Source organism: Hesperophylax consimilis, chromosome 19 (assembly GCF_061612785.1).
Source record: "Hesperophylax consimilis isolate HC1 chromosome 19, BYU_Hcon_1.0, whole genome shotgun sequence".
In the NCBI taxonomy this organism is placed as follows: Eukaryota; Metazoa; Arthropoda; class Insecta; order Trichoptera; family Limnephilidae; genus Hesperophylax; species Hesperophylax consimilis.
This window is the reverse complement of record NC_142854.1, coordinates 1761285-1784799: the sequence shown is the minus strand read 5'-3', so window position 1 is coordinate 1784799 and position 23515 is coordinate 1761285. Positions and strand designations below refer to the sequence as shown.

Here is a 23515-nt window from a genome sequence, read left to right as displayed (position 1 = left end):
AACGTATTTGCCCTATATAAGCGGCTTCCTCAAGGTACCTAAGTCAATCAGTAATTAGCAGCTACAGAGTCTTACAAGTGAGTACCCAGTATGAGCGCTCACCGCTAACTAAATTCGGGCGGCCACTTTGACCGACCCCCGCACCGCGCCCCACTCCCACCTCACCGTGGTGCGATGGGCCAAGGACCTGCTACTCCCGGCGTTGCACAAACGTAAAAGAGAGGCTACGATATCTTCCCTGGCCTGTGCCCTAGGGGACCTGGGGGGGCGCAGGCCATCTTCGATAGTCTGCGCCTTGGCCCTGCGACATCTTCGCCAGCCTGCATCTCCCGCGCAGCAAGCGCATTCGCGCTGCCATCAAGATTCACAGCATCTTCGGCTCTTTTACTTCATACTGGAGTACCAGGGAGACTCAACGTCTTCCCCAGTGCTAAACACCATCTACAAGTCCGGTCTGCACCAACGAGGTGTCGAGCCACTTATCTCTGCTGACTACATCCACCGAGGCGGCGTCGATCTTCGGCCTGGGAAATTCACCGTCGACTGCATCCACCAACTGCGTGAGCAACGGTCCAGAGTCATCTCACTACTACACTGACTTAATAAACGCTGTGACCTCACAACCTCTTTCATTCGTCTCCTTACATTTATTTTCAAAATGAAGTACGTTTTCGAAAGGGTTAAAGAGGATGTAGTGCTGTAAGTGGGTACTGGCTTACTGGTGTCGTAGTAGGAAGTATCCCCTTCGCCATCTTCCTGGGGGTTCCCTGGGGACCAGAGCAGGGCGCGTGTGTGGCGGGGGGCAGGTGCCAGGCGGGTGTGCAGCCCCGCTGTCTCTCCTCGTAACCAGTAGGTCCTGGAATATTATATACACAATATACTTACTTACATCAACTGGTGATTTTACTTTTACTTTTTAGAGTCATTTGGTAGAGCCATTGAAAGATAAGATGAGTGACTATTATTGTAATGCCCTGACAACAATGATGAACGCCACTGAAGGAACTCCATCCAAGAAATAATAATGTATAACATGAGAGATAGCAGTAAACTAGCAATAGTCTGACCATCCCCCTATCAACATTGTTAATAGAATAAGATAAAAATTGTAATTTATAGCAAGTAGTATGCTGTGATTGTTGATTCTCCCTATGAACCATCATTCAGAATTTAAATTTCTGCTTTGTTTAACCTTCCGAATGCCAGAGTAGGAATATCCTCATAATACCTCTGACTATCGGCAGAGAATTTGCAGAATTGCGCGATAATTACCTCAAGTTTTGTTCAAATATCAGAATATAAATATGTATAGCAAAGATTTATTTTTTTAATTTTCTGTTTACCAGATAATAATTTTTTGTTTACCATATAATATTTATCTTATTATTCATATATATTTCATGTTAATATTGTAAGATGAATTTTGACATGCACAGATAAAATGTTTTCTAGGCAGTCAGAAAGGCTACATTCATAAAAAGTAGCATTTGCAGTGTTATTAGCATAAGCGATTCTGATTTTGTCCTCTATACAGTTTTCAAATATAAAGGTTATAATCGTATGACAAAAATTCCAGCATGGATGGTATTAGAGGTCTCACCGGTGAGCGAGCACACGGTCATAAAAATGTCACTCACCGGTGAGCGGAAAACGTTTGACTGGTACCAACACACTTTATACGGGCGAAAACAAGGGCCCTATTCAAGAAAATGGATTTAGTTTTTAAACAGCTATATAACAGTATTATAACATCTATAATACATATATTTTAAATAGTACTCATCACACCCCAACTATAAAATTGTTGTATGAAATTAAGCCTACTTTTGTAATACGACTCCATAAACTGAAGTTGAACATCGGTGTTGGGCCATTTAGTAATGTTTTATTTGGAATTTTTTTTTTTTTTTTTTTTTACAAAAAAGAAAAAAAAAACCTCGGCATTTCCGGTGTAATAAGTGAAAGGATGTATTACCCGTTTAAATATAGTTTACTTTTGATAAAATGTTCTTCCATACAAAAGACAAGGATTTAATACGTATATATATAGTTGAGATCCTTACAAAGAGATTGGTATAATAAATTTATGTAAAATTATCGGACAGCAATGCCTTTTCCGCCATACAAGCTGGACCGGCGTAAAAGATAGAACTACCCTTCCCAGGCAAAGTGCATTAACCAGATCTAATAATAGGGTACTTTCCAATATTATTTCTCTCTTCCATTTCCTGCAGCCAGTTTCTATAGACTTGTGTTATGCCACACATATAGTGAACTCACCCAAATCCTCCGATATTCAATGAAACCATGAACATCATGGCAAACAATAGCGCCACATTCTTCTTGTGCAACGTCCCTCCCAGCAGTCCAGCGGCCGCCTTCATCATGGGCGCCGCATACTTGGCAGGGTTGGTGTGGCCGCCATTGCCGTTGACGCAGATCCCATTAGCGCTGCTGGCCGTGTTGTTGTTTGTGGGGGGAAGAAGACGAGAGCGCAGCGCCGCGTTCTCTTTGCGCAGACGGTTGATCTCTGCCTCAGCTACGGCGAGACGTCCCTCCAGGGACGTGACGTATTCTTTCTTCTTTTTGCGAGAGAGACATGCAGATTCTCTATGGAACATGTTTGATAATTGTCAGTAGACAGTGTGTTGTGTGGCGATCCATAGCATTATCAGTAGGTTAAATTAGTTATTAGTCATTATGTATTAGGAATATTCATTTTAGACTTGGAATTCCTTTAGAATCAATAGATTAAGAGTTTTTATTACATTCAGTGAAATTATTGAAGTTAAAGACGGAAGAAATTTTTTTGATCTTAAAAATGCAAATTATCATTTGGATAGCCCTGATATATTATTGTTTATTCACTTTCATGATACTACCATTTTTATCAAGGTATGTATTATTGTAACAATTATGCTACGGTTTCAGGCTACAATTCTGTTATAAATAGATTACCCACCACTGGTAAACTAATATGCTATGTTAGCTTCTATTGAAACATAAATCTTTACTGACTAAAACATTTAAGCAATGCATATTTTAACGAGATCTCTGCATAATAGGTTTTTTTTATTTTTGTTTCTTATTTATTTCTTTTTACTATTGCGTATTCTTTTTTTTTTAATTAACTTTATATAATATCATAATTTTTCCATTTTTTCCCGCTATGGACCACGGAAATAGCGCAGGAAAAGGACGCCTATATAAATTTAGTTACCTATTCTTAATCATCCTCTGTTGCTTCTTCAGTGCCTTTATTGCCATGTCGGGCGTAAGTCTGCCTAGATTTGGATAGCCAGTTCCCTCGTCTTCATCCTGGAGGTTCTGTGCAGCGATGGGTTGCAGCATTTCACGCTTTTTCAGGACTATCGGTGGGGAAATAATCTGAGGAATTGAAAAAAAAACTATGTTCCTTATAATAATAATAATAATCTTCTACATTCATTCTTGAATTGTATAATTTAAAAATGAAATAGGTTAAAATAAAATACTGATTTTATTTTATCTAGAATTTTCATAATATTTTGTAAACAAAAACCTAGTTAACGACCACTCTGTAAATTGCCGTCTCAACACGGGCGTTACACACCTAGTGAGATGGGCAATACGCCATTATTATAATTAAATGTAATATTCAAGTAATTAAATAAATTTAAAAAATTAACTAGTTTCTTCAGAATGGTCTTGTTGGGGACGAAAAAGCACTGTCGCACCGTGGAATGCAATAGGAATGGAGACTTCGGATATGCCGACTTTCACGCCGACGCATTTTCTATCCTATGCGCTGGTTCATACACAACACACTAATTTTCACCAAAATGCGCGAGCTCACAATGGCTTTTAAGTTTCGACATGGTCGAAAAAGGGGGCTCCGTAATCAAACACAGGTAAGATCGGCATAGGAAAGGTAGGAATTGGGTCGGTGGGCAACAATAATATCCATAAAGGAGATCAAAAGGAAAGGTGTAGGTAATACGATGCTAGGTACCAACAGTTCTCTTCTGTACAGTACTGACATGAAGTGAATCCCAATGCTAGGAACATCCAACTGTTGGTTCCATGACAACTCAGGATTTCGCACTTTCCTGAGTTGTCGGGTTACCCCAACTGCAAAAACGACAGTTAATAGGCAAAGATCCAACGAGCAAGGAATCAAACAGCTACTTTACTTGCCACCAGCTGAATCGCTTGACGATACTTATCGGCGGTTCAGATACGAAAATCCACAGATGTCTAGAAAGAAGGCATGTTAGTACATTATGAATCATCACACATAATGTAATTTACAAAGTATAAATTGTTATCATTTTTAATATATGTATTTAGCGCCAAGACTGCTAAAAACAATGGGTACATAGTCAGTTGGATGCATCACGTTGTGATGAATAATATTAGCATGAAGGTTGTAATATAATTCAATTATTGATGCAGATGTTGAAAGTTGATGGCATCTAGCTGGCTAATATATTTTGATTCAGTCCTATTCATGTTTGTGTTTGTTCTATGTTCCCAGTGACTGGGAGCAGTTGGGACTGTGGTACTAATTACTTGCGCTGTAGTTACCTGCGTGACGGGCGCGGTGTTGGCAGTGCTGACTACGGGCAGGATTGTGATGGCGGAGTCCGTGAGACGCGCGGGGGCCTTTCCGGGGCCCTGCGTCACTATGGTGGTCTTCACAAGCTGCCCCGTGCTGGACATCTAACACAAACGCAGATAGATTGAGTCAAGAGAGGATTTGATTTCCATGTTTCCCTGACTTGTCTAAATTATAACGATAACCACATTGGAATCAGGCTGTTAACAATAACACTCCTTATATAGATGGTGATAAGGTTTAAATTCCCGCCTAACACCAGCCGTCCATTTTGATTTACGCAAGAAAAAAACATCACCAAAAAGGGTTTTATTTTATTTCGCAAGGTTCCAGCACAAATATTGAAATTTTTTATGATCATTTTCTAAAGAACTTAATTTGGCACATCTATATAAATAAAAATGTAAATGTTTACTAAAAATCTTTAATCTCCAAAAGTTCTTCACCGATTTGATTGCTTTGAAATTTTGACACAACGTTACATTCAAATACACATTTGTTTTATATGCCTATATTATATAGTTGTCACATGTAACAGGTAAAAACATTTTGAGCGCTATCTGTTGGACGTAAAAGCAACACGGGCTATCGTTTCTCTATCTGCATAGACAGACTGAGCCACAGCAACGAGTGGCGGGGTACAACCATAACAGAAAATGATTTCATAAGTAGGAGATTTTGAACTTTAAAGGAGTTTTTATAGGCCCAAAACTTTATTTCGTCCTTAGCTAATAAAAAGACTCGATTATTCCAAAGGCCAACATGTGTTTTACTCACAGTATTTAATTAAAGCATTTAAAATATTTGTAAGCAATCAAATATTCAAACTAAAATTTGATTTTGCATGACTACATAGTGCTTCGCCTTAATTACTAAAAGGTGAATATAGTAACCAGATATTACAGAACAATTACAATAGAATATGACAAAAATAATAGGTAAGGATAGATTAGTTTTCAACACTCTTTTTCACTGTTCTATTTCGTTAAAGAATGTTTAATGATATATTTTTAATTACCTTTTTAGACAGCGCTGCAAAATCCTGAGCGCTCAATAATATGGTCTTCTTATTCTCTCCATTCTGAACGGGCTGACTCGGTTGTTTGGAATACGGCTTCGGTTGAAACTTCAACTTCTTGACAAAGCCTCCGTTCTGCAGGCGGACGGTGGGCAGGACTGACACCTTAATAATAATAGTTGGATCATTTGTACAGATCCGTTTTGTGAAAAATCACCTCAAGGACGTAGTACAATATTACTTTACATACATTAATTACATTAACACAACAAGGACAGCAGTAGCTAAGTTTAAAATCTATGGTTGGATTTTAGGACTGGAGAACAAATTTAATAAAAATTATATAAACCTTGACGCCGTTGGTCTGATCCAGCTTAAGGTGTGCGGGGGGTGAGGCGGGGGGGCTGAGGGCGGACGGGGGGGATATTGGCGGCGTCTCGGGCAGGATCTTGGCGGCCACGTCCGTCAGGAAGAGGCGTCCGTTCCGTATGGTTCCGTTGGTCAACTTCAGCAGCTGGTTCCGCTCCAGGTTGGAGGAGTCCGTGTCGCGACCGGCGCTACTCTCGCGCTCCATTTTAAACTGCGGCAGTCCTGAGTATACGCGCACACCTTATGAGTAGAAGAGGCACTTTATAGAATAGGCCTCAACAAATTAATATCATATCATCAAATATTCTTGCTTGACATTTAATCTGAAATAGAATCGCTGTTTTGGAAGCAGATGAGAGACTCTTTCAGATTTTAGTATTACAAATATACATACATAAAATATTAAAATTTTGAACGCAAACGTAGATAAAGCTTTTAAAATGGTTTTTATCGTCTAAACTGTAATTAAGACAACTAATTATGAATCCTAAAAAACATATTTAATTAGAAAAAGATATAGGTATAAAAGTTATTGTCACTTCATTATACAAAAATATTTTAGACATTTTTCAAAGGCTGTTTTTTCATAGAATTATTTAAAATTAAAAAAAAATTCTATTGTAAACTTTTAAATGAAAACACGAAACGTGGTGTTCTGTCTTTCTAATACTGTTTAATCTCCTAAAATGACTCTAGGGATTAAAGAATGAATGATGAAATTTAATCTGCCCAATAGGCGAAAAAATAATCAAAAAAATTATACTACTTTTAAATTATACTAATTATATAGTGATATGAAATGGCATTTAGGGTAATAGTGTACACCGCAGGCAAGATGACAACTAACCTAATATAGACCAAATAAACATGGTTGGAGGTGAGGAGAGTAATGCAAAAACGAATATCAGAAAGAACGCAAGTAACAAAATATGGTGGTATAACATCTGAACCACATCACACCAATAAATGTTCTGTATTAGGTCCACTGTTGTTCATTATATACATGAATGATATTATCAAAGTGTTAAAGCATTGTGCAATTAAACTCTTTGCTGATGATACATTGTTATACATAGCCAGTAAAAATTTACAGGACGCCATTGCAAAAATACAAATTGACTTAAATTGTGTAACACTTTGGTTAAACCAAAACAAACTAAAATTGAATGTTATGAAAACAAAGTTTTTAATTGTGGATAGTGTAGGGGGAAACGAGCAGGCAATACTAAAAATTGATAACGTAAACATAGAAAGGGTGAGTAGCATTAAATATCTGGGTGTAATATTAGATGAAAAATTAAAATTTGATTGAACACTTAGAATACATAACAAAGAAAATTGCTAAAAAAGTTGGATTCCTTAAAAGGATCAGAAATAACTTGGATCTAAAGACAACGCGCCTTGTTTACAATTCTATTGTTACTCCGCATTTAAATTATTGTTCTAGTGTTTTATTCTTATGCAACGAAGCCCAAAATAATAAACTCCAGGTTATACAAAATAGGGGGATGAGAATGATTTTAAAATGCAACATTTTTACTAGAGTTAAAATTATGTTACAAAATTTAAATATGATGACAACCAAACAACATATAATACGTTAACAATGATGTATAAGCTTCAAAATAATATGCTCCCAAATTATCTGCAAAGAAATGTTATGTACCATGAAAATGTTCACAATTATCCTACGAGAAGACGCAGAGATTTTAGGCTTCCCAAAACTAAACTTTCATGCACACAAAACAGCGCGTTTTATAAAGGGCAAAAACTTTATAATAACCTACCAAATGTCATAAAGGAAGCCACAAGCGTTAGCACTTTTCGTAGGACATGTGCTTTATATGTAAAAAATAATTTTTTATTGTTGAACATACTCACCAACATTATTTTATTCAATATTATTTTTATCTTTTTCTTTTAAAATGTAATTGTTATTTTTTGTATTATTTATATTTTCCTACTAGATGTATGAAAAAATTTGCGTACATCTAAATAAAGATTCAAAAACAAACAAATAAAAATGGAAAATAATTTCTCTCGGGGCCTTTGTCATTTTTATTTTATTTTATTTTATTTATTTGGGAAAATCAACAGATTATTTACATATATAAGAATAAACTAAATAATAAAGATAAAATCCAATAACAGATTTTCACTTAAAATTATAATAATAATAAAAAATATTAAAACAAGAAACTAAGGGTTCTGTACCCGTGGCCTGAGAAATTTACAAAAAATACAAAATTGTAAATAATAAATAAAAAATAATAACAGATCTAGGAACACAAATAAATTAAAATTTAAAGTTAACTGATATACTAATATACTAATAACCAGCTAAATTTCAAAAATTTAAATTTAACTGATATACTAATAACCAACTAAAATTCAAAACAAAATGTATTGTAAAATTTCAACACAGCGGCAATCAATAAAAGCACTACACAATAGCAATAATAACAATATAATAAATGTATACCTACAACTAAATTGAACACATGAGTATAAATTGGAAGGTAAGTAACTGGAAAGGATTCAAAGCAATAACATGATAACTTCAAGTAGAATATTTAAAATTATTTAATGTTAGTTATTACATATCTTTTAAAGGTTCCTAAATTACTTGAGAATATGTCCATATCATTAAAATTCTTATTAAATATACTACAGGCTCTGAATATAAACGCATTTTGTCTTATATTAGTAGAACATTTATGGAGATGAAAAAGTGATTTTTCTCTAGTTCTAACGCTCGGGACTCTAAAATTAATTTCAGACAGAAGGGGAGAACAATCAATAAAGCCATTGATAATTTTATGGAGATATATTATTTATTTTTTTTAGTTTTTTTTTTTTTTTTTAGTTTTTTTTATTAGTAAAAAAAAGATACACGAATTACATAATATAACAATTACATAATATAATTACACAATATAGTAGGTTATTAATTACATAATATAAGTATTCGATATATTATATCTGCGGAGTCTCTTCTAGTTTTTAATGGCTTAAGTCCATAAAGGTCCATCGAGCTGTTTACGTCAAGGTTTGAATTTAGTTTGAAATTTAAATGATGGACAAATTTTCTTTGGATGGCTTCAATGCGATTTATGTAAATATTATATTGAGGATTCCATATGGGAGAAGCGAATTCAAGATGACTGCGACCATAAGAAAAATACAATATTTTAAGTGTTATGATATTATTAAATTCTTTTCCAATACGGAATAAGAATCCTAGCATTCTAAGGGCTTTCTTAACAATCATATCAATATGAGCCTCAAATGTAAGTTTACTGTCAAGTATAACATGTCATGTTTGGGGATGATGTGTGAAGGGTCTTTTTTAAGGAAAGGAAGTAGAGAAAGTTCTGGGAAGGTAAAAGGAATGAGGGTTGGGTAGGAATCTAGGGATTAGTGTGTCCAGGAGTGACAGACATATGAATATATCCCTCCCGCTGCGGCACAAGGCAATGGGTCGAGAGAGATCTAAGGGTCTCCCAAAACCAGCCTCTCCCGATCTGGCACGCCACGCAGCTGGTGGGCAGTTGCACCCTGAACACAACTCACCCGATGAACCCCTGCTAAGTCACCAAACGTAGCGAAGCACTTGGGGTGATTTACGGCAGAGGTGTTGGTTATCCAATAAATGGATACCGGCGCAGCTGTACCCAAACCCGCTTCCCAAATTAAACAGCAGAAAACATTACACGTGTACATGTAACGGTAACCAGACAAAACAGAATATTATAAAATAATAGCTTAGGTCAGATTGAATTATTACTTATCATCACTTTTCTCCGGTTTTCTACTTTGTCATGGAAGCAGTGCAACACGATTATAGTAATCGCCTATCGGTCGTTGCTGAACATTGTGTTCAATTATTAAATACAGTAGAACCTCCATTATTCCGACTATTTGGGATTGAACACGGTTCAGATAATGAAATAACCATGTATGTTGTAACGGACGTACTGCTCCGGGATCGGACGCGGTCGCCCCATATTTCAATCTATTTTTAAAATAAATAAACTGCCTGTAAATATGTAAAATGAAGAAATTTGTAAAATTGCTATGTAAAATGTAAAATTGTTACAATAAACGAAACGTCGGAGCTTGGCTAGAGGTATACGGGCAGTGAAGTATCGTGAGAGCTGGTAAAATCATAATCATATTTTAATTCGGGCACGATTGTTAGAACCGTGCCAAAACGTAGTGGGAAGCCGTGCCGTGCGCCATGCGCCGTCATAGCGTCACAAATGACCGGTGGTACGCTGTCATTACGTCCCACGGGCGCGGTTCTGAGGATCGTGCCCAAACAAAGGAAGGCCGTGGTCACGTTCGACCACGGCCCGATACTACCGGCCGAGCGGCGGTAGACGGCCCGGCGGGGCGCCGCGATAGCGTCGCAAACACGGCTCACAGATTCCAGGAATCAAAGAGAAAGTGGGCCCGTGTGCGCGTCGCGCGCCCGCTGGCGGCTATAAAACGGGCAACAGGCCCTCAAAACGTCAGATCTCCAGAAACCACCACCAGCTCTACACCTCTCTCTCTGCTCTGCCCTCTACCTTGCTCCGACTTCTGCTTCTACTCGCCTTCTTTCACTCTGACCCCCGCCTCACCCTGGACCACGGACTTGCCTACCCCTTCGGACCAGACTCGGAATCAGCTCAAGAACAAGCGACAAGCGATCGGACCAGCTCTACAGCGGCTACAGAGACGGCCCCGTTCTACCCCTCCACGCCACTGAAGGACGACATCTTCCGCCTCCACGGATTGGGATCACCGGCCCCTTACAGTCTTATGTGTCACACGATTACGTCTGATACATATGTATTCAAGAAGAGATAACAATTATTAATTACAGTAGAACCTCCATTATTCCGACTATTCTGGATTTAACACGGTCCGGATAATGAAATAACCATGTATGTATTCAAGAAGAGAAAACAATTATTAATTACAATAGAACCTCCATTATTCCGACTATTAGGGATTTAACATGGTCCGGATAATGAAATAACCATGTATGTATTCAAGAAGAGATAACAATTATTAACACATTGTAGTCGGGCGCTTCAAACAACAGACTCTAGCCTATAGCGGGTGTTTTTCGCGATTAGCGCAAAAATATATCGCTTTTTTTAATTTTTTTTTTTATTTATTTCATTTAAACCCGCTAAACTACTTATGTAGTTTGTCAGCAGGGACATAGAGACAACATTTATACACTCATAAGATACAATTTGAACGGTACATAATTACATAAATTGGTTACATTGCAGAAAAGTTTAAATAGCAGCATAAAAGCCTTATATAATAAGCAAGTAAAAATAAATGTATGAACAAATTAGTATTATCAACAAGTACATCAATAGTTTCATAAATAGAGGTAGGTAGTCAGGTTTCTTAAAAATTGATACAATTTCTAAACCAAATAATATTTTCGATTGAAATTTTCAAAGGAATATGACATTAGATCATCAAAAATAAATTATAATTGCTTTGATTACATCATAATTTCACCACATTTCAAAGCTGAATATAAAAACCTGATATTAATTCAGTAAATAGCATTCAATATTCAATATTTGAAAATTCCATGTAAAAGATAACATGTTTATTTATATCATATAGTTATATAATAAATAATAATATATATTTGCCATGCCCGCAATTTTACAATCGCTGGATGTCTGAAATCTGATCGCGTAAATATTGAACAGTGTCGCCTAAGGCCGAAGGCGAACACTCAATAACTCATAAGTTTAATTGATTTTTGTCAAAAAAGAGTCTTTTGCGGTTGCCTCGCCTAATTGAAGAGCCCATTCCACTTATGAATGATAGTATTTATTCTTTCAAGGAATCAGTACACTTCATATGTTGATAATCCATCACACACCATAAGTGCATGTATCATTGGCTTGTAAAGACATTTTTGTAGGGATAAAGTAATGATAATATATTCAAATAATAAAATACCAAACAGTAAACAAAACAGTGCGAGCGGTATGAAAATTAGTCCAATACGTGAAATGACTCAAACTAAACTGGAGATTGAGATCGCATAAAAACTGTAGATTTCTGGAGACACCTTTACAAGCGGCACACTAGCCAATCCGGACAAGGCATCTCAAATAACGTTGACAGAGTGTCGCCTAGCACCCAGGTAGCAAATTACCCTTCAAGGCGTTTTATTTCACGCTGATAACAAACCCTTATACAGTAGAACCTCGTTAATTCGAAATCCAGCGGACATCAAAAATCAAATTTCGAATTAACGAATTCCCACGTAATTCGAAATTTTATGAAAAAAAAAAAATTTTAAAATTCGCCGAAAATCGATTTTTTCGGCCGCCTCTTCAAATCCGAGTGGTATTTTAGTTGTAAATTCGTATTAATACCAATTATTTCTTTATTTTCGCGGTCGATTACCGTAGCGGTCGGCCCTTTAAATTCAGATATTCGCAATAAATTCGTAAAAATGCTATATATTTACGAGTAAATCGAGATTTTGCTGCGGATTTCGGTCGCGGCCTACCCTTTAAATTGAGATATTCGTAAAAATACGATATATTTCCGCGTAAATCGAGATTTCGCGGTAATTTTCGGTCGCGGCCGGCCCTTTATTTCAAATATCTGAATTTGAATTCGTAAAAATACGATATATTTCCGCGTAAAACGAGGATTCGCGGCCGTATTCCATCGCGGCCGGCTCTTCAAATTCAGATATTCGAAATAAATTCATAAAAATGCTATATGTTTACGCGTAAATCGAGATTTCGCTGCCGATTTCGGTCGCGGCCTACCCTTTAAATTGAGATATTCGTAATAATACGATATATTTCCGCGTAAATTGAGATTTCGCGGTAATTTTCTGTCGCGGCCGGCCGTATATTTCAAATATTTGAATTTGAATTCGTGAAAATACGATATATTTCCGCGTAAAACGAGGATTCGCGGCCGTATTCCGTCGCGGCCGGCTCTTCAAATTCAGATATTCGAAATAAATTCATAAAAATGCTATATATTTACGCGTAAATCGAGATTTCGCTGCCGATTTCGGTCGCGGCCTACCCTTTAAATTGAGATATTCGTAATAATACGATATATTACCGCGTAAAACGAAAATTCGCGGCCGTATTCCGTCGCGGCCGGCTCTTCAAATTCAGATATTAGAAATAAATTCGTAAAAATATGATATATTTCCGCGTAAATCGAATTTTGTCGGCAGTTTTTCGTCGCGGCCGGCCTTTTAAGTTCAGATATTTGAAGTAAATTCGTAAAAATATGTCATATTTCGGCATGGATCGAAATTTTTCGGCCGATTTCCGTCGCGCCGTATTTTTTCAACTCAGATATTCGAAGTAAAGTTAGTAAAAATACGATATATTTCCGCATAAATTGAAATTTCGCGTCCGATTTCCGTCGCGGTGATGAAATACGATATATTTACGCATAAATCGAAATTACGCGGCCGAGTTTCGTCGCGGCCGACCCTTTAAATTCAGATATTTGGCGTAAACTCGTAAAACTACGACATATATCCGCGTAAAATGTATTTTCTCGGCCCTTTAAACTCGGATATTCGAAATAAATTTGAAAAAATACAACATTCCAGTGTAAATCGATTGAGATTTACAAAATAATAATACTAATTAGGACGATGTACAACCACGTAAAAATACATTTTTCGGCGTTTCACCGCCACGGCTGACTTTTAGATTCAGATTTACGAAATATTATGATTTATTTTCGCAAAAATCAAATTTTTTCGAATTACACGAACAAATTTTCGTGCGCGGACAAAAATAAATTTCGAATTACGAATTAACGAATTTCGAATTAAAAAAAATTTTGTATGAAAAAATTTTTCAGCGGAAATTTTTTTTGCGAAAATTTCGAATTACGCGTTTTTTCGAATTATCGGGGTTCGAATTAACGGGGTTCTACTGTAATGCCGTTTCCCGCCAAAAACCGACAGTCGATAAAAACGGCATTTGCCGTGTCCCGCAGTTGACCGACAGTCCGCGAAAAACGGCAAATGCCTTGTCCCGACGACAATGTGTTAATTATACTTCTTATTGAATATAACTTCACATAGCTACCTTTTTGTTTTTTTATGAAGGTATTATATTAAAAGCTTGGAGAATACATAAAATAATGACTGTAGCGTTACCTTGTATCTTTTGGGGGGAAGGACAAGTTCGTTCAGATGACGGTTCCATCTTCAACTCCTCCTTTATAGTGCATCCCATATCCTGCAAGAGAATGGGATACTTAGTATTATAGTCCATCTTACTTGTTAGATTCAGCATGGTATGGGTAAGTCGGCCTTTCAAGGTCGGTTTAACCATACATAGGCCGTCGCATTAGTAAAAATTAGTATAATGAGAGCTAAGCAACCTCGAGTTTGATGTTCTGGTGTTGGTGTGAGAATATTTGGTGTGGCAGAGTGGCGGGAGCTTCCTCCATTGCGCCGTATCCGTTACGCCGCACCCCAAAGTCTGTATAAATGTTATCTGCAAACAAAACACCAGGTTTATTAGCCAAAGCAGAGTTGTGTGGCAGTCCATCCTCTGCCTACCCCTGCATGATAGCTATTTAGACTTACATACATATGGACCCTATTTACACTTAAAACATTACACCATAATGATCCAACACTGAATTTGCTTTCAGTTTATTGAGTTACATTACAAAGTACGCTTTCATTTCAGTCAATGCTTTTTATGCTGGGATATAGTGAGAACTACTAAATACAAACCTCGTTAAAACATTCACATTATTTTCAAAGGTATAGCGGTTTAAATCAAAATCATTTCTTTGGAGCGATAAAGTGTGCTCATTTAATTCAATGAGTTAATTTAAATAAAATAATCATACCCCATTCAGAATTTCCCGTCATGTTTATCTCCTCGAAGCCATTTTGTCCAAAGTCCGAAAGACCCTCACTGGAGCTACTACTAGGAGAGCTGGACAGCATCGCACTGCTGCAGTACTGGTAGCTGGAACAACCAACATCATTATAACTATTAATTGTCTTTAACAAATATACTTGTAAAAATCTCACAAACTATTTTATGTTCCAAAAGAGAGAACTTCTACTTATCAGAACGTGCCAATCAAAGTTTAATGATACTGCGTTAACCGTTGACACTTTTATCGTCGCTTGATGACAGTTTAACAACTAACTTTTGACGCATGTCACAAAATAGCAGTGTATACGTGTTTTCCTATCAACCTTTTTCAATTATGTATAATCACTTAACAAAATTTCTGATACTTGTTTATTTATGTTTTGAATCCTTTTCTCTTTTCCTGTATTAAACAATGATCCTGGACTGTCGGCCATTCATTGTTGCAAAGTTGTTTTTTAACCCGTGAGGAGGTGGGCTTTAAAAAATTACACTAGCAAGATGATCACGATATTTCAAATGTAATTTATTACCTAATTGAACTACGAATTAACAAAAGCTGATTGATATAATTTAGTATGAAAAAAGACCGTACCTTTTAGATTCATCGTCGCTATTATGCGCCGATGAGCTGTCTGACACATTGTGCGTGTGCTGGTCCATCTGCAGCGCCGCCTGCGCCAGGATCTCCCCTGCCGAAGCGTCTCCCTCCAGCACCGAGGGCAGCAGCAGCTCTCGGGACAGGCACGACAACAGGTCATCGGAGCCATCTGGAATAGTGATAAAAAATATATAAAATTACTTCAACTGATTTCGTGTTTACAATACCAGTGTGGTTGTTTTTATTGTTTGCATTTTTACTGACAGGACGGATGAAGGCAAAACACAAAGAATAAATAATTTTATGCACATTATTTTGAAAACTTTTTATTTCGGTAGTAAACTTTTACCTACAAGTTATTAATAAGATTTTTTTAAAAAACAAACCTTTGATGTAACTTAAACCCTTTGTACGCAGAGCTACGAGATTGTGACGCAACCACAAGTAGCCTACCGATATGTTACTCTTTAAAGCTGGTTTCCGTACTCGGCGCTAACCGAATTAGACCAAACTTAATAGATATAAAGTGACGCTAGCGATGAACACAATAATATTTCTTTATATTTACAAACATAAAAAACAATCTAAAACAAGATTATGGGTTCACTCCAAACCCAAGCGTGTCTGATTTCGGCAAAGAGGGAGATCAATGACTGTCTGGTGCAATTTGATGGGAGCACTCTCCCCAATAAAGACTCCATTGAAATGCTTGGAGTTACTATATCAGACCAGCTCAAGTATCGGGGATCCATAGAAGCCCGAGTAAATCAGGCCTCCAAAAAGTTGGGCGTCTTGTACAGGGCTAGGAGATTCTTCAACAGTGACCAGCTGCTGACCCTGTACAAGTCTCAAGTCCGCCCAACTATTGAATTTGGGAGCCACCTTTGGGCTGGTGCCCCAAAATACTTTTTTTTTTTTTTTTTTTTATATTTACTCCACACAGGAGGCCCTGAAGAAAATAATTTCCCTCAGGGCCTATGTCATCTTTGGGGATGCTGTGTGGAGGGTCTTTTTGTGGAGAGGAAGGAGTGAACATGGGTCTTGAAGAGTCCCATGTTGTAGGAGGGAGGAAACACAGAGGCCGGCAGTTCGTTCCACAGCCGAGCTGTTGAACTTAAGAACGAATCGTAGAAGCGACCCGTTCTCATGTGACAAGTGTCAACTGTGTACAAATGTTGGGCGCGCGTTTGGCGTGTATCCCGACTACGCACCGGTGCCGAAGGGATCAATGACGCTAGTTCCTCAGAGCATCTTCCATTGTAATACCGATAGAACAAGGACAGCATACCTACCTGACGCCTGTGCTCTAAAGATTGCAGTCCGTTTGTTAAGATTGGGGAATCTATCAAACGGACCGCCCGTTTCTGCACAGAGTCAAGGGTTTTTTTCAGGTATTTAGGGGCTCCAGACCAGAGATGGCTGCCAAATTCGACCGTAGGGCGCACTTGCGATTTTTACAGGGTGAGCAGTTGTGTACTATTAAAGTATCTGCGGGCCCTGTACAGTACGCCCAGCTTCTGAGAGGCCAACTTTACTCTGGCTTCGATGGAGCCCCCGTACCTGAGCTGGTCACTTATAGTTACACCAAGCATATCAATGGTACTTGATAAACCTGCTTGAATCTGTGCAAAGGAGAGCGATCCGTCTGATTGACAATCCGTTGTTAACAGACCGATTGCCTTCTCTAATGCATAGACGCAATGTAGGCATGCTGTGTCTGTTCTACAGGTATTTCAATGGAGCCTGCTCCAAGGAGCTAGCAGCATTGATTCCTGATGCACCGGTGCACGTGCGCGAAACTCGACGGACACGAACTGAACACCCGTTCACGGTTGACTTTGGCTTCATGAGAACGGGCCGTTTTTACGACTCGTTTTTGTGTAAGTCGGCTCGTATGTGGAACGAGCTACTGGCATTTGTTTTTCCTCCCTCCTATAATCCGAGCCTCTTCAAGGCCCGCATTAACAAATCCCTTCCTACAGCCCCTACCTTATTCCGCCTCACAACGCCGCCCAACCGGGTGGTGACATAGTTCCCCTGTCTGTACACCGCACAGGCAGGGACACTCTTGTGAGGTGTCACATAAAAAATAATAATAAAAAAAATAAAAATAAAAATAAAAAAATAAAATAAAAACTCACACAACGAAATAAAAGTTAACTGCATTCGTCGCTACCAAGAAACTAAATGAGAATGATGTCAAATTGACTTTTATTTCCAACCAAGATCCATGCTTTCTGCGCTAAATCCTTTCTAACGTATTTCGGTAAATTAAAGTTATATAATCATGGATATTTTCCCACCTCCAGAATAAATTAAACATTCAATTCACATTTGGACGTCATTTCTGTCAAACGAGTAGTAGATGCGAATGAACTCACGTAGCGCGCTACCATCACTGTCAGTAGCGTGCAACTGAGGTCAAACCCGTAGTCGACGCGTCCTTTACGAACACTAGCAAAATAGTATGGCAGATACTCACGAGTGACGCATATGCTACGCGCACAGCACTCGTTACGCTTGAAAGTTGCTCCATGTGGGAATGGCCTCAATGTCAATAAGAAAACGACTATTTCTGTTGTCCGAGAGAAAAAATAGTGGGGTTTAATAATAATTTCCTAAATATTCAAATGATGTGAGGTTGGCCCAGTTGGCCAACAGCCAACCTAAAAAAGAAAACATGAAGTCACATAATCAGGGGCTATAAACGCAGAGACCCTAGTACGAAATGAGGTATGAAAATATAAAAATAATTAATAATACGGGGCTTAGTATCACGGGGGCCTAACTACGAAAACTGTTGTTTTGAGTTAATGCCATAATCATATTTATAAGTGACACGAAGCTCTATTTCATACATACAGCCATTTAAGAGATACAAATGAAAATATAAAATTAGAAACACAAGGGCGTATTACGTGTTAAGCCTTTGTGACATTAAAGAAAATATTATTATTAGGGACACACTCATTATTCGCAATGGACAAAACGTTAATTGCTTCATAAGCTTGGTTTCAGTACCAAAAAGATGATTTAGTTTTAAATACATCTATTTGAATGAATGAATGAATGAAATGGAATCTTGGAAGTGAAAATTAACCCACTTTCCGACATCCAATCAAGCTGAAGCTCGGCAAATAGACTTTTTGTCAATGACAATGCAATCTATAAACTTTTGGTGGTACTCACGCATACATATACAAGTATTTCTCCGAAATTGGATGACATTATGAAAATTTTCAGCAGTAATATACGAAATAAGTTTCGGTACCATCCAATTAGGATTTGGATTATCTAATAGCGCTGTTCACACATTTTAATTAGTTATTTACGGGTTTATTTTTTTAATATTTTGATGATTCTAATGAATCCATGAAATCGAAGTTCTCTTCGGGCACAACTTGTATTGGGTGAGCTTGTACATTTTTTTTAAAAATAAAGATGAACATTAACATCATCGAACATCGAAATCTTACATTATTTTAAAAGCTCCTACTACCACCACACTACGTGGAAAATTTTGCCTGTGTTAAAATGAAGGACTTAGCCAGACGAAAAATTGAAGTTCCGACACCTGGATGGGACCCAGACGCAATGCCAACTCAGACATTGACCGGTAAATATAATCCTCTAATACTAATTACTAGGGATTATTGCACAGTGGGTATTATTCTTCCAACGGAAGCAATTTTCCCAACAAGCCTTCCATTAGTACGTTTGGTGTAACCCGTGACCAGCTCAGGCACGGGGTCTCCATCGAAGCCAGAGTCAAGTTAGCCTCTCAGAAGCTGGGCCGACAGGACTGTACAGGGCCTAAGGCCAACCCTTTACAAATGACAAGTGCCCCCATGTTTGAATTTAAAAAAATGAAAACATTTGGCTCTGTGCTGAACGGGTGGTCTGATTGATGGATTCTCTGATCTTAACAAACGGATTACAATCTTTAAACTACAGGTGTTGAGTGGGAATGTTATCCTTGTTATACAGATATTTCAATGGAAGATGTTCCAAGGAACTATCGTCATTGATCCCTTCGACACCGGTGCACAGTCCAAACTTTCCACAGTTGACATTTGTCACATGAGAACAGGTCACTTCTAGCGAGCGAGAGATGTATTTAAAGAAAGCAAGTATGGCCAAATACCAATAGGCGAACCGTAATAAACATATTACAACGTTAATTGAGTTGCATTTCAAATAATATTCGTTTAGTACTTTTATAGCTTGGGTATGCGGAGTTAGTACGTAGAAATTTTTACTTTTATTTTTGACCGGAGACAGCATAGCGCCAGTGCAAAAAATACCCACCAGAAAAGTGTTAAGATTAAAAATCAATTAGAATTTAACTCAACCATTTGGAATGCATTTTATAATATAAGACGTTATCCTGTCACAGAGCGCTTTCCGAAAGTTAATATTGTTTCTCTATCTGCACAGACAGACTGAGCCACAGCAACGCGTGGTGGGGTACAGCTAGTTATTTATATGTAAACCTAATGTAATGTAAATACATAATTTTGAGAGTGATTCTAATTGAAGGTAATTTTACAGTCCATTATTAATAATTAATTTTAGATTCTAATTAACAATAATTTTACAATCCATTTTATTAATTAATTTTAGATTTTAATTAAAGGTTTGTTTGCTAATTTTACAATCCATTATTATTAATTCTGTTTAGATTTCGTTCCTAATGTCGGAATAGTGGCTCTGCGTTTATAGCTCCTCGTTATCACCTCGTTAAGTGATTTCATGTTTTCTTTTTTAGGTTGGCAGTACCTATCTATCGGCCAACTTCACGTCGGTCAACTTCCAAACTGTCATATCCAATAAGAAGGCTTTTACGTGATCGGCCAAGCTCACATGGGTCAACTTCCAAATTGTCATATTCAATAAGGACTTTACGTTTCCCTCTCCAACATCTGAAATAGTCGGTTCTTATTGTTATCAAGTTGAATCAAAGGGTTATTTTTTAAAATGCGTATTGAATGGTAGTCGTAGGTAAAAGTTTACCATGTTATTTAATGTATAAATAATGATGTAAAAAAGATAGAGAACTCAGTTTTGCTTGATATTTCTTGATGGTTTTTGGACTTAAATGGATAGGAGACAATAGCAATCTGCTCAGAATCTTATAACTTCCTAACCTAATTTATTGAAGTCACTGTTGTACCTGAGTATAAAGAAGTATATGATAGTTTTCGTTGAATAGATCTAACTTTTATATTTTCATTTTTATTTACAATAATTGAAAACGCGAACAGTTATTAATAACGTATTATCGAGTGACAAGGGATAGAAGCTATACGCGAGCATAATATTATCAGGAAAAACAACCATTATTTTTGGTCAGGATCAGGTGGGGGTCATCGACTTATCGGCTGCCAAACAATCTCACATGCTCATAAACTACCTGACAAGTTCGGCGCTGCAATAGCTCGCTGGGCTATCTATATTATTCTAACTGGCATCACAATAACGTAATAATACACGTTACTCACTATTTACAAGTATTTCAGTCTTAAATTTAAAATGAAAACCGGTGCGTAGTTAACAGGAAACGAAATGATTCACAAACCATAAATGAAAGTATCCTGGTCGATGTCCATGCCGGCTATAAAACACCGAAATGTTATATTTAATGAAACACAGCAGTTAAGGATTGCCCATTATCGCCGCGATTTGACACGTCGAATCATAAATATACCACTCTCTAGATCGATATCTTCGGGCTTTTTGTATACAACAGAATTATACAGTACTTAACCACAGATATACAAGCAGTACCTACCGTGCGGAAAAGAGCAGTAGACAAGATAGAAAAAACTCAAGGTCATCTAAAAGTAAGATGCAACCATAGACAATATAATTGCTCTCGGCCTACTCCATTCATTCACTAGCCCAAAAAAAATATTTTAAAAATAAAAATGTCCTTGAAGCAGAAAAATGTCGAAATGTTTTCCAAGGGCCTGACTAAGAAAATAAACTTTTACAGTGCATTTCCTTGAGATGAAACTTGTAAATCTGAGAAGAAGAAACCCAAAATGACAAGAAATTTGCAAAAACACTGAAGAAAATTTCCAAAACATGATTGTCCGACAGTATGACGAAGAATTCCGACATTTTTCAGCCTCATGAACTCATGGTTACATATGTTAAAAAATCTTTAATTTTACCAAAACAATAAGATAATACAGGATAACACTAATCAATAACATGAATAAGTTTATCGATATAATAAATAACATTTATACGTTGTGGAGGAAGACATAATGTCAAGTATGAAGCATTGTTCAAAAAACCGAACGAATAACCTAAAACTGTTAATTCACTTTAAACTTGAACTTACGTAGGTAGGTTGAATATAATATGTTTGTAACTCGCTAACACTATACTGGCTTATATTGTATTTTTATCACGAACAACATTAACACGCAATATTTTCGACGGAAATGATAGTATTTCGGCAGAAAATGACAACCCGCGTGTATAAATAAACCACTGTCATTTTGTTTGAATGATTTGAAACTGTCAAAATTCCGTCATCTCTTTCTGTTACACGAGTCATTATGGTAGAGAGCGAGAGATCAAACCAATCCTTCTGTTCTCACCAATGAGATCTGAGCTTTTAGCCATATTATTCGTTTTCTATAAGAATTTTGAGGTGGGCGTGGCGGTTTCAAATGAGTTTCGAGGCCAAAGCTTAGTTAAATGCCCCTGCGTCGAATGAAAACATTAACTTCAACACGGCCCAAGGACAGTCGGCCATTCTATAAATAAAGGTGTTGCCATTATGAGTAAATTGAATTATTTGAATTCCCTACTTCCAAGTGGACTGTACTTATTTGCTAGTACGGTAGATAGTTGATTTATGGTACGGTTCCGGTGGTTCAACACAGCTATTATTTATTTATTGGAAAATTTATATAACGCCGCTTTTGTGAGATACTACCTCAGGGGCGCTTTAAATTTGATGCTACAAAAAATATAAATATTACAAAAATAAAGTTAAATAAAATGATGTACAGGAACAGGTGATGAACTAGAGCAACAGGTGACACAAATATAGAAGATGGCGACTCTGGAGCAAGAATCCTAGGTGGTGAGGAAACTGGACCAGCTGCTGCAGCGAAAAAGTGCACCGTGTCTACCAACAGTGCCTTAGTACTTAATTTTTGTAATGTCGTATTCCGTTCCTTTTCTCATCAAATACCCTAAAAATAATCATTAGTTGTTAAAACTGCATTGTACTGGACATGTATCCACACAAGACAGTAGATTTAGGTACTGGTCCCAAACTGTGTCTTCAACCGACGAGAATGCTCCTTCACGATGATGATGATAGTAATTGGTGAAAATCTGCTTATACGAGGATGATGATGATGACAGTAGTAAAATTCTGCCTCCCGCACCAAGCTGCCCAGCGCCCGGTAGATGGTGGGAACTAGATGTGCTTCGCCCCTGCTCGCTTCTGGCAATTTGCGGTCGCCTAACAGGGCCGGCTGTTCTTGATGAGGTAAGCACTAGAAGGTTTAGAGCAGAGGCGAGGTGTGGCAGCTGGTGGTCAGGAGTCACTTTTTGAGGTAAGTAAAAAGACTTGTTGAGTGGTAAAGATGATCTGATTTATTTTCTTATAATTCGCTATTTACATCATATTCGGCCGATGCGATAGCGACATCATTTGCCTGCCGGCCGAAAAAATGTGGGGAAATTTGTCCCCGCTAGATGCAGTCTTGCCAACGGATATTGGCCTAATGTCGCCGTTTTTCAAACATTTAGTAGCCTAATGTAGCCGAATTTCAGTTGCAGTAATTCTAATGAACTCGCATAAATTCTGCCCACATATTCCCCACAAATATTCTACGTGAGCTTGATTCCCCCTTTTATTATTCGAAATCAATGGGGGGGGGGAGTGGTTAGAGAATTTCTGTAAAACATAATTCCCCACAAAAATAATTCAAAAAAGGTACTCCCCACAAAATTGAAAAATTTCATTTCAATTATTTATT

At 37.4% G+C, this 23515-nt stretch overlaps 1 protein-coding gene across 3 annotated transcripts in view; it reads right to left on the bottom strand.

The window, feature by feature from the left end:
- The window catches only part of Atf6 (bZIP_ATF6 domain-containing protein ATf6), a 38732-nt gene extending 16459 nt beyond the window's left edge, over window positions 1–22273 (bottom strand). For all 3 annotated transcript variants that reach the window (XM_089642937.1, XM_089642935.1, XM_089642936.1), the window contains exons 1-12: window positions 22235–22273; window positions 21085–21202; window positions 15501–15675; window positions 14874–14995; window positions 14394–14509; window positions 14167–14248; window positions 5965–6224; window positions 5616–5780; window positions 4567–4701; window positions 3221–3387; window positions 2281–2610; window positions 720–856 (exon numbers count right to left, since the gene is read on the bottom strand). In XM_089642937.1, coding sequence (XP_089499063.1) covers window positions 720–856; window positions 2281–2610; window positions 3221–3387; window positions 4567–4701; window positions 5616–5780; window positions 5965–6224; window positions 14167–14248; window positions 14394–14509; window positions 14874–14995; window positions 15501–15675; window positions 21085–21115 — 1720 coding nt within the window. In that variant the 5' untranslated portion in view covers window positions 21116–21202; window positions 22235–22273. The remainder of the gene's footprint in view (window positions 1–719; window positions 857–2280; window positions 2611–3220; window positions 3388–4566; window positions 4702–5615; window positions 5781–5964; window positions 6225–14166; window positions 14249–14393; window positions 14510–14873; window positions 14996–15500; window positions 15676–21084; window positions 21203–22234) is intronic.
- Window positions 22274–23515: the final 1242 nt, after the last annotated feature.